This window comes from Mustela nivalis, assembly GCF_964662115.1.
Source record: "Mustela nivalis genome assembly, chromosome: 17".
NCBI lineage: Eukaryota > Metazoa > Chordata > Mammalia > Carnivora > Mustelidae > Mustela > Mustela nivalis.
In genome coordinates, this window is record NC_139036.1 from 47,406,948 (window position 1) to 47,424,794 (window position 17,847).

Below are 17,847 nucleotides of genomic sequence, written 5' to 3' on the forward strand. Positions count from 1 at the left end.
ACTCATTTCAATGTAGTCCCTGCTTTTTGTTATAGATTTGATCCACCTCCTCAAATTTGTAGCCTGTTCCTCTCTAGGTCTTTGGAAAGGGAACCACATTTGTCATCTCCCAGTTTAGCAGATTGCTAGGCTTTTCAGGAAATGTGCATGTATAATCATTTAGGTAAGAAGCGTATACACATACGTATGTGTACTCCGTATATGACCTACCATCTCCTGAAGACAGTCATGCTCGAGCAAGTAGTCGCAGATGTTCACAATGTCTAAAAAGAATCACTGAGAGCAGCTACTCTTTCAATTTTCTTATAATTGTGTTATGAAGATTTTAATATTCCTGGTACTATGATTTTCCAACTATCTGGAACCAACACTAACCTCTCTTTGAGCTGCTTCCCCCATTCTCCATTCCAATTGTAATCCCGGTTTTTCTCCCAGTAGTTTCAAAACTTCTAAGAACTCTAGGGCATCAGTGTCCCTCTCTCGGTACTCGCAAGGCTGGAGCGGATACACAAGGGCAGAGGAGACGGCACGTAATTCATCTGTCTGCGCCTGTACGGGTGTTCATTTGTTTATTCAGCACTTAATGTAGACATTGTCCTAGGGATACAGAAACAAAAAAGATAATGTCCCTAATCTCAAGGAATTTAAAGTCTAAGTAAGAGTTGTTGGATAAAGCACAAAAGTCAGGAAAGAAATTTGTTCTCGTGGTCTTCCTAGCCCACAGTTTGCTATTGCATCTGCCTGCTCCAGTCCCTGCAGTCACATCAGAGTGCTTTTCCTTCCTCAGGATGGAGAAATACAAGTATCTTAAATAGTTCTCTGTGTCGGACCCCCCCTCCGAGAGATACTGCTAAAGATAAAACGGTTCTCTTCAGAGAGAAAGATGGCATTAAGGGCAACTCCGAGAGCCTAGCAAATTCTTCCCAGTATATAAGCGCACAGCCGGAAAGGCCTGTTCAGCAGACATACAGAAGTGGAACCCACAGTGACAAGTCCTTTATTTGAATCATAATTGCCTTATCTAACAAATCACTGTACCAAAAATGACTCTACCCAGTGACCTTACTTAGCGGGAGCAGAATGAGACTAAAATAACAGGCCAGGTGTCTCATTCCAACTTCAAGTGGACCAAAAAGTGTCTGCTACTTCTACAAACTCTGAGATCATTGTCCTTCAGTCAGCTAGGAAAGTAACATAAGTATTAAGCATTACCGCTTTAAACACTTAAGCTTTTAGCCTCACCATCTGCCTAAGATCAGATACAAAGAAGTTAATTCCTGTCTTTTCTATACCATAAAATAAACAAATACCACATTAACAGATAAATGATACGAAGTTTCTTTGACCCAGGGTGATTATATCCTGTATGTGAAAACCTACATTCAAACCACACGCTCCTATGGTTGACACAGTTTTATCTGAAGTTGCTGCAGACAGCATGGTTGCCTGAGATCAGACTGGCTCCGTGTGTGATTCTGGCCGTAAATACTCGGGTGTGCAGCATATGGTGATGACGTGACTGTGGGCTGAAAAATGTAGACTTGGACTATGACTTTCCTCATGCTACACTTTTCAGGGTCCTTTAAATGCTCAGTGCTCCCTGTCGATTCACGTTAGCTTCTCCCAGACTGCTAGAATTTTCAGTCCCCCTCAGTTGAGGGTCATGAAAAGGCAAAGACAGACTAGTTATAACCAGGACCATTTAGAACTCCCAATTAGCAGTGACATATAATCCAATTTATATTTCTTTCCAATTAATTTTAAATCCCCTCTGTTTTATCTTTGTTCATGAAAAATTGTGTACAGTATCATTAACTACCTTTAAAGTACACAGTTATAGGCCTGATTCTGGATATTTGGCTGGCTAAGAAGCCCTTTTCATTCTTTTTGCTTTTAACAGCTTTATTGAGGTATAATTTATATTCCATAAAAGTAACCCATTTAGAATGTACAGATCAGTGACTTTTAGTATATCTATAGAGTTGTGTAACTGTAACCACTATTTGTACATTTCCATCACCCTAAAAATCCTCATGCCCACTTGAAGGTACTCCCCATACTTCCCTGGCAACCACCAGTCCGCTTTCTGTCTCTGTAGATTTGACTTTTCTTCACATTGTATATAAACAGAATCATACAGTATGTGACCTTCTGTGTCTGGCTTCTTTCACTTAGCATGTTTTCAGGGTTCATCTGTGTTACGGCGTGTATCAGCACTTGATTCCTTTTTCTTTCCCAAAGATTTTTAAAACTTATTTATTTTAGACGGAGAGAGAGAGAGCGCGCACCTGCTCAGAGAGGAGGAGCAGAGGGAGAGGGACAAACAGACTCCACGCTGAGCACAGAGCCCAGTGCAGGGCTCAGCTCATGACCCTGAGATTGTGACCTGAGCCGAAATCAAGAGTTGGATACTTAGCCAACTGAGCCACCCAGACACCCCAGTTTATTCCTTTTTATTGCCAAATAATATTCTGTTTTGTAGATGCACCATAGTTTGTTTATCCATTCACCAGTTGGACATTTGGGTTGTTTCTGCTTTTTAGCTATTATGACTATCGTTGCTATGAATATTAGCTTGCAGATTTTTCCCTTTCTTGATTTTTTTTAAATAAAATTATCCATTTTAAAGTGAACAACTAAGTGGCATTTAGTATATTTACAGTGTTAGTGTTCAGGTTTTTATGTGAACATGTCTTCACTTCTCTTGGATATATACCAGGATGGAATTACTAGGTCATATAGTAACTCTGTGTTTAACATTTTGGGGAACTGCAAATCTGTTTTCCAAAGGAGCTGCATCATTTTACATTCCCACCAGCAATGTATGAGGGTTCCAGTTTTTTTTCAAGCCCTTGCCAACACTTGTTAGGTATTGTCAGTCTTATGGGAGCCATTTTAGTGTGATGTGGTAGCTCACTGTAGTGTTAATTTGCACTTCCCTAATGACCACCAGTGTTGAGCACTAAATAGTTCTGTTGTGATCCTTTAATTGCCATTTTGATTTTTTTTAATCTATGAAAAGAAAGCAGGCTGTTTGTGAATTGTGGCCAGAGATATTTCAATCTACCTTGTAATGCAAGGTGTTTTGTTGGATTGAGTCTAGCCACCAAAAGGGTTTCAGAGTGCTCTTGCAATTCACTGCCTAAATGCTGCACTCTGAAATGTTTCTTTGATTGGTCAGTTCTATAACATTTCTTACCAGAATAGAACTGTTGGCCAAGGGGGAAAGGTGCTATACGCAGGCATCTGGTAGGAAGAAGAAAGATCCTTGGACATCAGTCAAAAGGCATGGGTTTCAGTACAGACTCTACCTTTTAAGCAATCTGTTTTCTCATCTGTAAAATGGTAACAGTATCTAACTCTCAGAATTGTTATCAGGATCATAGAAGATATACAAAAGAGGTCCATTATAAGATGCAAAGTCCTAGACATATATCTAAGGTTTTATGATCAAACTTACTAGTAATAATCCCTTGCCTGATAGTAAGAATTAATAATGAGCATAAATTCCAGATGGTGAAATAACGTTGTCAGAGGTTACCTAGCATCCCCTACAGCAGTGATCAGCAAATATGGCTTTGTAGTCCGTATAAACTGTGTTGAAACCATTTAACTCTGCCATTGTAATTCAAAAACAGCTAAAGGTGATACAGAAATAAATGGATATGGTCATATTCCAGTAAAAAATGATTTATAAAAGTTCATGAAAGGCTGGATTTAGCTCCGGGCTATATAGTTTGCCAACCCCTTTTTTTTTACCAGGATCTTTTCATTATAACCAAGCATGGCCACACGGTTAGTCAGATAAGAATGGTAATGATTTATTTCAGATGCTTGGATAACTATAGGTTATATCACTGTAGTCACTAATGACATATTTGTAAATAATTTTTCTTAAAGAACCTCACCTAGGGGCACCTGGGTGGCTCAGTGGGTTAAAGCCTCTGCCTAGGTCATGATCTCAGGGTCCTGGGGTCGAGCCCCACATCGGGCTCTCTGCTCAGCAGGGAGCCTGTTTCTTCCTCTCGCTCTGCCTGCCTCTCTGCCTACTTGTGATCTCTGTCTGTTAAATAAATAAATAAAATCTTTTTTTAAAAAAAGAACCTCACCGGATGAGCCCCCTAGGTTATTTTTTGCCATGATCTTATGATACCTGACCCAGAGCTCAGATCCTTAAGATGAGATTGCTGTCATCTCTGTATGCGTTCCCTGTTTGTAGTCTAAACTACTGAGGAAGCTTTCTCCCAGCTGATAAACAATGTTGTAAATTTAGACTCTAACGAATATTTAAGGAAGGGACCCCATTACCATCCATCTCTGGCAGAGATCTCTTGTTGCCTGAGCAGTAGTTAGATACTGAAGAAGTACTTTTTCTAGTTATTTGAACTTAAAGCTCTCTTTAAGAATCCATCAGCTCACAATTTAATTACAGGTTATTTTTGGCTACATCCTGCCTGATAATGGGATCCTGCCTGTCATGGCTGTTGAGATGAATTTAACTAAACTGAAGCTCTTTCCTCTTATACCACATAGAAGCAAAGAGTCAACCCCACCAAGCAGAAGAAATCAGCAGAGCAAGTCCATGGCACAAGTCAAGTTCATCCTCCAGATCCTAGAGTATAGCTCTGAATTTCAGCCTTCTTTCCTGTGTATCTACTTCAACCTCATTGGGACCCTCAGTGCTGCTCTGTAGTCCATTTACTGGACCGTTTCATTGAAATTCATTTGCCAAGGTCTATTCTTACTCAGTTCCTTTTCCCATTTCTTTTTCATCTGGCTCTTAACCAAGTCAACTAACTGCACAAACAGCCTGACTTATGAGTCACTGAAGAAATCAAAGCCATTGAGTGTGACTTCCCTTAACAACTTTTCTCCTCTCACCAAAAAAATCAATCTACAGTATCATCAGTTCTTACCTCAACTTTCTCTTGTCTCAGAGGAGGAAATATCCCTCTGTCCCCCTTTTTAAAAATTTTATTATATTTCAAACATACCAGAAATCAGAGATAACCAAATAATCAAATACTCGCTATCGGATTTAAGACATTAAAATTTTTCCATATTTGCTCCAAATCTTTTTATTTTGAAGAAATGAAAATATAATACTTAGAGTAGAAGCCCTCTGTAACTCGATTTCTCTCCCCTTTTCAGAGATGATTTCTAGCCTAAAGTTCATATGTGTTCTTCTTATCCATATTTTGCATTTTCCAACATAGAAATGTATTCATAAACAATATATAGACTTACTTTGCTAACTTTTAAATTTGACATAAACAGAATCATACTCTTCATGAAATTCTCTTTTTTCACCCAATTTTATATATTCAAGATTTATCTGTGGGTGGAGATCAATGGCCAGTGGCTTTTGGTTTGTCTATACATTAGATTCTCCTGGAGAACTTAAATAACTTTTATTTATTTATATGACAGAGAGAGCACAAGCAGGCAGAGTAGCAGGGAGTGGGAGAGGGAGAAGCAGGCTCCCCACTGAGCAAGGAGCCCAATGTAGGGCTTGATCTCAGGACTCTGGGATCATGACCTGAACTGAAAGCAGTTGCTTAACCAACTGAGCCACCCAGGTGCTCCTCTCCCAGAGCACTTAAAGCACACGCATGTGCATGCATGCACACACACACACACACACACACACACCTCTGAGCCTTACTCCCAGAGATTATCAATCATTGCTCTGGAGTAGAACCCAGGTTTTGTCTGTCTGTTTGCTCTTAATAGACTTTCTTTCTTAGAGCAGTTTTAGGTTTACATAAAATACAGAGAATCTCCATATACTCACTGTCCCACCAGTTTCCCCTATTATTAACTTCTTGCACTGGTGCAATACACTGTTAAAATTGATGAACCTATATCAATACATCATTATTAACTGAAGTCCACAGTTTATATTAGGTCTTAACTGTGTCGTATGTTTCTGTGGATTTTGCCAAATGCCTAATATGTATCCACCATTAGAGTATCTTACAGAAGATTTCACTGCCCTAAAAATCCCAAAGCTATTAAAAGTACTCCTAGCTAATTCTGTAGAATTGGCAAACACATTGCGGAGAAAAGTAGCTCTAAGCTGCTCTCTTGGGCTCCATCCTATCCTTACTTGGGCTAGTAATTCTTCTCCAACCTGTTATTCCTCCCATGTCTTTGATGAGGACGATTTTTAAATCTTGTACCATTTTTCCTAGCTATCCTTAGCAGGATCAAGTTTAGATCCACCATTACCAGAAGTAGAAGTATACCCAGGTCCCCTTGAGGAAAAATTATGACTTGGTATTCTGGGAACATTCAGCTTTTCTCTAACCATCTTAGGCTTTCTCGTTTAAAATTCCTTTGGTATCTTGGGGCGCCTGGGTGGCTCAGTGGGTTAAGCCGCTGCCTTCGGCCTTCGGCCCAGGTCATGATCTCAGGGTCCCTGGGATCGAGTCCTGCATTGGGCTCTCTGCTCAGCAGGGAGCCTGCTTCCTTTCTCTCTCTCTGCCTGCCTCTCAGTGTACTTGTAATTTCTCTCTGTCAAATAAATAAATAAAATCTTTAAAAAAAAAAAAAATTCCTTTGGTATCTTAAATGACCAAAACTGTCCTCAGTATCACACAGAAAAGAGAAGCAGTTTATATTCAGGAAAACTAAACTAAACCCAAATTTATAGGCCCTGAGCAAAGGAGTGAGTTGCTGTATCTTTCCAAGAAGCTAAATACAACATTTTCTGAGCTCCCTCTGATGCTGGAGACCTTGAGTAAAAGTAGAATTGCTATGTGACTTTAATAAGCACTGGTTCAGCATTATTTCTCTGTAGGATAACCTTCATAATATTCTAATGGATTAAATGAACGTATCTAAGGAATTTTATGTAAGTCAGTATTTAAGAGAAAGTTGACTATTATAGATCATACTCATAGTTTTGCTTTAAATATCATAGTTATAAAAGAGATAATGCTTAGCTGAAATCATAAAAGTAAAGCCATAGGAATAGATCAGATTGTCTAGGATAAAAAAGGACAGTTTTAAAGAAGACACTCAAGGGTGGAGAATGGGTCAGAATTAAATGGAGAAGCCAGCAATCAGCTACTTTATTTTAGTTGCTACTTTCCCAGCTAAGAATTCAGAATTGAAGTCCTGGCCCAGGTTTAACTTGGTCTAATGGAAGGAACATGAACTTTAGAGTTAAAAGGACTTGGCTTCTAACTCCAGCTCCACTTTTTAATGGCTATAGGACTTTGGGCAAATTACTTAGTCCTCTCTGGGTTGTTTCCTCCTAATAAAAATAGTAATAAATTCAACTTCATAGGACTGTCATGGAGATTAAAGGAGCTAATGTATGAAAAGGCCCTAGCATAGAACCTGACACATAGGTTCTGAATAAATGTTGGATTCCCTTCCTTTTTTCCCCTTCAACCACAATTTATAGAGCTTGTCTTCCAATACCAAAAGCTCCCTCTATTGGACACAAATATTAATTTCTAATGATTTTTCTGTATAATTGGTTAATACAGTTTACAGTTCCTCAAAAGATCTTGGTGAGGCTCACACATAGTCTAGATTAGGAGACTGAGGCCCAAAGAGGGAGTCAGAGGTAGGTTTCCTGGTTTTCCAGGAGGTAAGCTCTAGACCCTAACTTACCTTTAAGTAAATTATGATACATCCATATAATGGACTACTATGTCTCTCTTGAAATGAGGCAAAAATGTGTACATGTATGGAATATGTGCATAATATTTTGTCTAAAAATTAATAGAGGGGCACCTGGGTGGCTCAGTCAGTTAAGCAGTTGCCTTCAGCTCAGGTTATGATCCTAGGGTCCTGGGATGGAGCCCCACATCAGGTTCCCTGCTTAGGGGGAAGTCTGCTTCTCCTTCTCCCTCTGCCTGCTGCTCTGTGTACTTGTGTTCTCTCTGTATCTCTCTATCAAATAAATAAATAAAAATCTTTATAAAAAATTAATAGGAAAAAAATCTCATTTTTTCCCTCTACATTTTTAAAGTGTTTTAAAATTGGTTGTAGTATATGGCTCTTTCTGGATCACAATTTAGAAAAAAATTATTTTTTTTTCCTGAAACAGTCAAGGAAATTTGGATACTGGATATCTCATATTATGTAATCCTTGTTAATTTTAGGTATCATAACGATGTTGGGCTTTTAGAGGCATTTACTGAAATATTTGGATATTGACTGATAAGAGGTCTGGGATTTGCTTCCAAATAATTCAGTCATGGAGAAAGGGGGTGGGGAGGTAGGGTCAGGAGTATAAATAAAACAAAGTTGGCCATGAATTGCTGGTTTGGACATAATTAGGTATTCTAGGCAAGAACAACCTGCTTTTCAAGAACAAAGCAGGCAGGAGTAGCTTAAATTTTTTAAGAGATACCTCCCGGATTCACTCATTAGGTGCCAACTTCATTGTTAGTATCTTCCTTCCCTCAAGATTTCCCACTTGAACTCACTTCACCCAGATATAGGCAGAATAGTAAAACAACTACCAGAGAATATCTGACTATCCAGAAATTTTGAAAAGTATTCTGACTTCCTTCTGGAGAAGCCACAGTGAAAGGAGCAAACATTAGTGCATGCAGTGGGACCTATGCTGGTCATACCAGAGAAAATGTGTTGCTCGTGATGATCCAACCTATGTTGTTGTTTTCCAAAGATAAACAGATATGATCACTCTAGGGTGCATTAGGCAGGGTGAGGAGTGCTAACTGCTCTAACAAACCCGTAAGATCTCAGAGACTCGACAGAGGTTCATTTCTCTCTCCTCTTACAGTCCAGGGTAAATCAACAGGCAGGCTTCCTCCATAGAGTAATACTGAAATAGTCTGGGGCCTTGGAATCCTCCACTGGATCTTCCAGCCTACAGTCCAGAGGAGCAGTAGAAAGTGCGGGGGGTTGGCGGCGGTGGCGGGGGGGGGGGGGGGGTTGGGGCTAAGCCTAGACACAAGATACTGTTTCTGCCCATACTTAACTAACCAGAAGTCAGTCACATGGGCCATCAAACTGTAAAGGAGGCTGGGAAACATCATTTTCCCAAACGTCCAGGGAGAAAATGAGATGGAGATCGGTGACCACATTGCATTATCTTTGCCACAGTGTGTATTTCAGTAACTTGAATTTGAGAGATTGATTCTAGAAGGCTAATAGAAAAGGTATGGGGAAGGAATTACATCCAGACATAGCAGAAAAAGAAGGGTATTAAGTAGATTTGTGGCCAGAGACTGCTAATATAGAAACAATTTAAATCCACTTGTTCCTACAGGACTAGTCTTTGTCTCCATGAGTGGCCTGGCTTTGCTGGGCATGGACGTAGTTAGGGCAAGACTCTATTCTCATTTCTTAGTACAACAAACCTAGAAGCCACTATTTACTCATGGTACTCTTCAGCTGGGCTACTAATTTAACTGTCTCTATTTCTTTTTCAGGGTTTGAGTAAAAAAGTTGGTGTGTCCTCTTCCATCCTCCAAGGCCTCTGGATCTCCTACAGCACAGAAGGTCTTTCCATGGCATTGGCATCTTTACGAAATCTCTATACTCCAAATATAAAGGTAGATGCTTGTAGACCACAGACAGGTTAAAGAATTAGCTGTGCAAAAATAAAGTGAAGACATTTAAGTGGCAGTTGAACTGATCTTTGACTTAACCTTAGACTGTTTCCCGTAATCAGACTTTTATTGATAGTCTAATCTATTTTAAATGGTTGCATTTTATTCTGTGAATTGAAGACCAGACCTGTTGAGCTACTACCTTGTATAAGCTGGCTCTGATTTATAGGGCAGGTCCTCGGGCCTCTAGCAGTAAATTAATCTCAGGTAAGCTTTGTTTCGGTAGGAGCTTTTCCAGCCAGCAGTTCACCTAGTAGAGGCTGGGTTCAGCCCTATGGTGTGGGTGGCAGTTGGCTCTCACAACTGAGCAGTTCATGAAAAGGAGACAGGTCACATCCTGTTCTAAAGGCAAGATATCAAAAAAGGAGCAAGTGGAGACTGATAAAGCAGTTACTAAATGCTCCTGGGGTGCTGTTGTGGGGTCCCAGATGACTTCATCAAAGATGACTGAAAGGGGGTGCCTGGATGGTTCAGTGGATTAAGTCTCTGCCTTCAGCTCAGGTCATGATCTCAGGGTCCTGGGATCGAGCCCCGCATCGGGCTCTCTGCTTGGCGGGAAGCCTGCTTCCCCCTCTCTCTCTGCCTGCCTCTCTGCCTATTTATGATCTTTCTCTCTGTCAAATAAATAAATAAATCTTTAAAGATGACTGAAAGGATGCAACTGAAATTTGCCTGAGTGTGATTTCTGTTTACTTATTTCCAGGTCAGCCGACTGCTGATTTTGGGAGGTGCCAACATTAATTACCGGACAGAGGTTTTAAATAACGCTCCAATTCTGTGTGTCCAGTCTCATCTTGGTTACACAGAAATGGTGGCCCTACTGTTGGAGTTTGGGGCCAATGTGGATGCCTCATCTGAGAGCGGCCTGACCCCTCTGGGCTACGCAGCCGCAGCCGGCTACCTGAGCATCGTGGTGCTGCTGTGCAAGAAGCGAGCCAAGGTAACGGCTGCCCCGCCCACTGCATCTCTGCAGCCCTGTGCAGTCTCCCTCATGGGAGTCCAGGCAGAGCACACCACGCCCAGCAGGGTGCAGAGCACAGGGAGCCACTTGCCGCTGCCCCTTCTGCAGCGCATCAGGACATGGTTCTAGAACCCCCTGGGGGGCACTTAGGAAACTGCCTTTATCAGCAGCCACAAAAAGTCCCCACCTACCAACCAGGGACTTCTCTGCTGAGCACAGAGGGAGGAAGGAGAAGGGAAGGAGCAAAGAGACTGCACTGGGAAGGGGGAACTGAACCATGCCCACAGCCTTTCATGTGTAGAGAAGAGAAGTTTGCCGTGGAGGTAAGAACAGACTCCCTCGGCCTAGCCTTGAAGACCAGCGTCTTCAAGGTATGAGAACATGACTCTGGGTTGATCCTCAAACCGACCAGAGGCACTCAGCAGTGTTTCTGCTAGTGTACTTTAATTCCCTGAAGACCTTTCTGAAAACATGTTTGCTTTATAGTATCTCAAGAGCTGTTGATACCAAAAAAACTCAATTTCAAAATTTTGGTGAAAAGAAAAATGCTGATCTCAACAGTGCAAGCCTTTGGGGAAAATTGTAGCCTTGTGGCATTTTGTTTCAGTCTTGAAAACAGACTGAGGATTTCAGTGGTTTTGCACTGAAATATAAGTAGTATGTGTGACCTCATTCTGAGGTGTTCAGGATTCTTACCAAGGAAGAAAGGAGGACTCTTGAGACTTTTGAGACCTGGGACCTGAGACTCTTCAGTGAAATCCCAGACCCTTGAGTGTCTTCTGTGACACAGACCTATACTGTCCACCTCTAATGTCCTCTTCATCTGAATGAACATCTCTTAAAAAAGAACAACTGGGCCTTATTACTACTGCTGTCATTTCATATTCTCATCTCACTGAGCCTTTCCTACTGCCCAGTTACCAGTCTAACCATCTGTCATTTTCCTCAGAGCAGACATGGAAATCATTTGCATTCATCTCCACACCCTGTCACACCTCCTGGCCTCCTGCATTACCAAGATTGAATTCATCTCCATGTGCCTCTGTCTCAAAACTCTGTTAATCCTTACCGACACTCACTTCACATCTGCCTCAGAGGAAGTGTTTACCTTCCTTTCCAAAGCACTTGCCTCCACCTGTATTTTTTTCACTCTTTTTCTAAATTCGCAACAATTTGGGTTGCCTGGGTGGCTTAGTTGGTTGAGCGTCTGCCTGCAGCTTGGGTCATGATCCCCTGGGGTCCTGGGACCGAGTCCCGCGTCAGCCTCCCCGCTCAGCGGGGAACCTGCTGCTCCCTCTGCCTGCTGCTCCCCCTGCTTGTGCTCATGCTCTCTCACTTTCTATCTCTCTGACAAATAAATAAGTAAATCTTTAAAAATAAAAATAAAAAATAAATTCTCAACAAACCTATGAATGTCACCTATACCCCAAAAGACAGCTTCCCTCTCTGCTGCTAACCAGAAGCTACCATCCCATCTCCTCCCTGTGTGTCCACCAGTCCTGGCCCAAGAGTCATCTCTACGTGCCACCTCTGCTTCCTTACTGCCCCTTAACCACTTTTAGTCTGGCTTCCATGAAAGAAAGAGGAGTTAAATCATTAAAATTATAAACTTTGGTATCAAACACAACTTGGTCAAAGCCTCCATTTTTCTCCAAGGGCATGGACAAGTCATTTAAACTCTCAGTCTCACTATTTTCATCCATTAAAAGGATTAATGGGGGTCACCATGGGAAAAGTGAGAAAGTCTTTTTAAAAAGAGATAAAGTCTTGGGGCACCTGGGTGACTTAGTTAAACCTCCGACTCTTGATTTTGGCTCAGGTCATGATCTCAAGGTCGTGAGACTGAGTCCTGTGTTGCCTCAGTGGGGAGTCTGCTTCCTCCTTCTCCCTTTCCCTCTCCTTTTGCCCCTCCCCCTGCTCTCTCTTGCTTTTTCTCTCATATAAATAAATCCTTTAAAAAAGAGAGTGAGAGAGATGAAGTCTCTTTTCATCTCTTGCAGGGCCTAATACATAATATTCTTTAAGAAAAATGGGGGGTGGGCACACCCAGTTGTCTTAGTCGGTAGAGCATGTGATGCTTGATGTCGGAGTTATAAGTTCAAGCCCCATGTTCAGTGTGGAGAGCACTTAAAAATAAAATCTCTAGGAGTACCAGGGTGGCTCAGTCATTAAGCATCTGCCTTCGGCTTAGGTCATGATCCCAGGGTCTTGGAATCGAGCCCTGTATCGGGCTCCCCGCTCGGCGGAAGCCTGCTTCTTCCTCTCCCCCTGCTTCTGTCCCCTCTCTCACTGTATCTGTCTCTGTCAGATAAATAAATAAAATCTTTTTAAAATAATAATAAATAAAATGTTCAAAGAAAGAAAACCCCTAACCTCTTGGCATTCAACTGAAGCTACTTTCTCAAAAGCCACAAACTACTGCCAACCACCAAATAAAATAACTTTTTCTCCTTTCTCACCCCTCCAAACCTCTCCATAGTGTTGGCAGTATTGACACAACACTTCCTAGAGCTTGCAGTGTGGCCCTGGTTCTCTCCCTGCCTGTCTGGTTGCTTTTTTCTCTTCCTTCTCCTAATATCACTATTCCCTGAGATTCTGTCCTCTGGTCTTCTCCATCCTCACACTCTCTCCCATGGCATCAGCACCAAAATACCGAAGAATATTAACTAGTTACTTGAAGGATGTTCTCCAGTTTTACTTTGAGATTTTCTCACTGTTAGATTGCGTTTATATATTCTCAGCAAGACTCCCACAGAAGTGCTGCTGGGCCCCTTCCTCCTGCAGCATGGGGGAGGGGTGGGTGAAGTTGCGAGGTCTGTTGCGGGGGGGGGGGGGGGGGGGTGGTGTGCTGACCTCGGCCACCTGCGTCACACTGTGTCTGCCTGGTTTGTCAGGTCTCAAGTTACTATTTTTCCCTTTGTAACCAAGAAGTATCTTTGAGGGAGATGCTTTGAGGCTAGGCCAATAGCTTGTTTCTCATGCTTTTGTTCACTGCTTTTAGGATCCATTGGAGATTCTTGCTGCAATGATGATTGCTATGCTATTTTTGCACTTTACTGCTTCCCTCATTCCTTCAACATTTATTAATTAGAATTCTAATGTAAGGAAGAGCAGACCCTTCTCCCCTACATATGTATTTGTTTATTCGTTTATAGCATTATGGATTCCTGTATTTACCTTATAGTAGGACCTATAACCCATTGCCATTATTATTTGTTGCTCAAATTGCACAAGATTTGGCCTTTAGGAACTCCTGCAAGTTGGCTCCTGTGTCCTCCCAGTCTCCGCTAAGTATTTTTTGAGCTTTTCAGGATTTTCTGGCACTACCAGATTTTCCACACTCATCATTTACTATTAGTGCCCCAGCCCAGGAATTAATCATTTCCAAGGAGCCAAAGCACCTTTTATTCATTCCCTTAGTTTTTGAAAATGTAGTATGAGCATGAAAATTCGCAATGACTCTCCATTACCCCTGATTAAAATTCAGACCACTTAGCCTGGCATTCAGACCCTCTCAACTTTGTAACTGTAAGCTTTCCCTCCATGTACCTTACCTTTACAAAAACTAGAATTAATCATTTCCTATCTCAGCCAAGTGAGATGGATCTTTTCTTAATCTGTTTGGGCTGCTATAACAAAATACCATAGACAGAGTGGTCAGTAGACAGCACTTACCTCCCACAGTTTTGAGGCTACATCTCAAGAGTATGGTGCCAGAAGATTGGGCATCTTGTGAGAGCCTCCTGGTGCATAGTCACACCTTCTTGCTATGTTCTCCCGTGATGGAGGAGGGAAAGCAAGCTCTCCCGGGGCATGATAGTAGGATACTCAGCACTTCCCAAACATCCTGTCTCCTTGGAATATCATTACACTGGTGATGAGAATTCCAACAAATAATTTCAACGGCACAAAAACATTTAGACTCTAGCACCTTTCCTTCAGAATTTGTTCCTGATTCTAGTTAGGAATTCTCTCCAGTTTCATTGTACTTTTACTTTCCTTACGACATTCTTCATCCTTTGTTGGATAGATTTCTGTTGTATTGGTCGCATCTCCCCTACCTTATTTGAAAGTCCTTGAGAACAGAATCTATATTTTACTACCCTATTTACCTTTTCATCCTATGTGGTGCCTTGCACAAAGTAGGCATTCAGTAAACATCCGTTAAATAGATTGCTGGGTGAACCAGATGCAGCACTTAGGTTTCCAGTGCTCTAACTACCCCGGGAAGTCTACCCGCCAGAAAAGGCCACTCTTCTGTTGAAACTTGTGGCTGCCTTAACCAGCCTCTTCTTTCAACCTGAACGAGCAACCAACACTGCAACCATAAAAGCCACTACTGGAACATAGTCTAGCATTAGACTCCAAGGATCTCTAGCCATTTTGGCCAGATCTGAGATTCTTCCCTCCCGTTGGAGGAAAAAAGTAGCCTCCGCCAAAGCTTAGTGGTCAAAAGTATGATTCATGATATGAGGTATTTTGCTTCTTTGGAAGACCAAAAAATTTGAGCTTCAAAATGTTTTTCTTCTCTTTCATGATTTCAAAGACAGGTTTTTGGGTTTTTTGGGTTTTTTTTTTTTTTTTTTTTTTTTTTTTTTGGTGCCAGCAGAGCTGCGAGTCTTTCCTGATAGATCTTGGTCTGAAAAGAACTATTCGAGGACAAAGGAGAATGTGCCTCGGGAAAACAAAGCTGGAGCTGGCAGTTTTGTTTTTTTGGTTCCTTTTTCTGTGAAAACAAAAGCCTGACCTTAGGAAAAGAGGTTCTCCCCTGAGGGACATCTATCATAGTTCTAGCTCAGCAGTGATCTAGCCTGAGTAGGAGAGAACTTTCTAGATTTTCTCAGAGATGGATTCAGGGTTTGGGAAGGGATGAGTCTTGCTAGTCTAGTCATGTGCAGTGGACCAATGTAACTGGATTAGGAGTGTGGCCACAAATCTTTGTTCACATCCATTTCTCTGTTTTTCCTCTGAGGTGGATCATTTGGACAAGAATGGACAGTGTGCTTTGGTCCATGCTGCACTCCGAGGTCACCTGGAGGTTGTCAAGTTTTTGATTCAGTGTGACTGGACAATGGCCGGCCAGCAGCAAGGAGTATTTAAGAAGAGCCACGCCATCCAGCAGGCCCTCATTGCTGCAGCCAGCATGGGGTACACGGAGGTAAGAAAGCAGGTGCTAAGGGTTAGGGGTTTTAGACTATGTATTAAAGGACCTAGGAAACGGGGCAAGGGGTTGCATTATTACAAAATTACCTGCCTGATTAATGTGAATTAGCATTTTGGTCACTGATTTTGAGGAATTGAGACTGAATTCCATGAAACACTTGAATTCTCAAATACCAGCATATCTAAAATTATGAACACAACACGAGACTGGAAAAACACTTTGGAAATCATCGAGTCCAACTCCTTCCCCGTTTTGCCACCCTTATTTAACAGGCAGTGACACTAGGCTCGTAGGGATTATTTAGTGAGCTGTACTCACATGAGTAGATGGTGTGGAATGGGAGGAGTACAATATTTGAAATCTCAGAAGGACCAGGTTTGAGTCCCAGTTTGCTACTCATTTGCTCTAGACCTTGGGTGGTTTACCTAATCTCTGAGAACCTTTATTTCCCATCAGTAAAATTAGTCTAATATATTCTTTTTTACTCAGCTGGTATGAAAGTGGTTTGTAAGCTGTGAAACACTGTACAAATGGTATTTTTGCCCATTTTTTTACTAATCATAGTAATAATACAGTAACGAATGTATGGAATTGATAATTGCTGGGAAATGTTGAACATCCAGTTCTGGGAGGGTTGTGTAGTGTAACAGAAGTATGTGTGTGTGTGCATACATACTTAAAATTGGTATAAATGTTACTGATATCAGGGCACCTAGGTGGCTAGTCGGTTATGCATCTGTCCTTGGCTTGGGTCATCATCCTGGGGTCCTGGGATCAACCCGCATGTTGGGCTTCCTGCTTGGCAGGGAGTCTGCTTCTCCCTCTCTCTCGGCCACTCCCCTGCTTGGGCTCTATCTCAAATAAATAAAATCTTCTTTAAAAAACTTTACTTATAATGAAGTATATGTAGCATACAGTTTACAAATATAAAATATACATTGTAGAATGCTTGATTTTTGTGAAATTCACATCTGAAGCCAACCTGTGGTTGCAATCAGCAATCATTTATAGATAATCTCTTTTGCTCTTTTCCCAATAATTTTCTTGTCATTAAATCTGCTATGTGATCTATGTTAAACTACTTCTCACCCTCATACAAAAACTGGAGTCTTTTTGGGCGTAAGCACTAAATCAAATCTTGATTTATAATGTTTGCCAATTGCCAAGGTGTAAATGCTCCCCCGACACTTGCCACAGAGCTGCCATTGTGACATCACTCAATGCAGAGTTGCGAAGAGAGGCACAGGAACACACACCGTAGTGTGGATTTCCACCACACGATACAATACTCATAAATCACCTCAAGAGCACAGATAATGTCAAATGTAGTAAATAAGAAGGCATGAGATTTTATACTTTTAAACTTTGTTTTTCATATAATTTATTTTTATTTAATTTTTAATAAACATCTTCGTCGAAGAACCAGCTTACAGAATCTCTGCCCATGTAATACTCTGCTTTTGTGGTCCAGAACACACTGGCTCACCACTGCATGGGAATGCCTTGGGGTCCAGTTGCCCTGCCAGGCGACCCAATACGTCACCAATGGAATATTAAGTAAAACTGGAATTTTTAGTATCTGTAGGTTGTTAAACTCTCTCTACAGGCAAATTCCCAGAAACAGAGCTGTCACTTTTCTTTTTTGTTAGTAGTCGTTCTCCCTTTATTATCCCCAAAATAGTCCTTGTACTTGCAAGCAGAAAAGAGATCATTGCTCTACTCTGATGTAATACAGGTCCTACATTTTCTTCATATTTGTTTTCTGGTTTTTATTGATTGCTTATCTTTTTTCTCTTTATTTTATTTTCTTTTAAAGATTTTTATTTATTTATTTGAGAGAGAGATCAATAAGCAGACTCCCTGCTGAGCAGGGAGCCCGATATGGGGCTCAATCCCATGTGTAAGTGAGTTATGTTTAAGAGAAACATATAAACTCTACCTGATTAAAGAAATGTCCATTGTGGCTGCTTTGGGTTTCTTTGCTGGGATAGTCGGTTCTGGTTTCTTCTATACGTGAGAGCTTGCATCATGCTTGGGTCATCCAGGCATCTTTCAGACCTCACAGGCTAGAGCCTGTAGCATGGTTTCCCACCTGAAGTTTGAACTGACCCAACTTCTCATTT

General features: G+C 41.4%; 1 protein-coding gene and 1 long non-coding RNA gene across 12 annotated transcripts in view; one reads left to right on the forward strand and one right to left on the reverse strand.

Moving 5' to 3' along the window:
• Positions 1 to 17,847, forward strand: part of TANC2 (tetratricopeptide repeat, ankyrin repeat and coiled-coil containing 2) — a 360,787-nt gene that overhangs the window by 313,548 nt on the left and 29,392 nt on the right. For all 11 annotated transcript variants that reach the window (XM_082706545.1, XM_082706546.1, XM_082706542.1 and 8 more), the window contains 3 exons: positions 9,420 to 9,542; positions 10,303 to 10,539; positions 15,533 to 15,718. In XM_082706545.1, coding sequence (XP_082562671.1) covers positions 9,420 to 9,542; positions 10,303 to 10,539; positions 15,533 to 15,718 — 546 coding nt within the window. The remainder of the gene's footprint in view (positions 1 to 9,419; positions 9,543 to 10,302; positions 10,540 to 15,532; positions 15,719 to 17,847) is intronic.
• LOC309851365 lies at positions 140 to 17,844 on the reverse strand. Its single transcript, XR_014304753.1, has 3 exons — positions 17,664 to 17,844; positions 14,236 to 14,431; positions 140 to 597 (listed from the first exon to the last, which is right to left on the reverse strand). It is a non-coding gene; the product is annotated as an uncharacterized lncRNA (long non-coding RNA).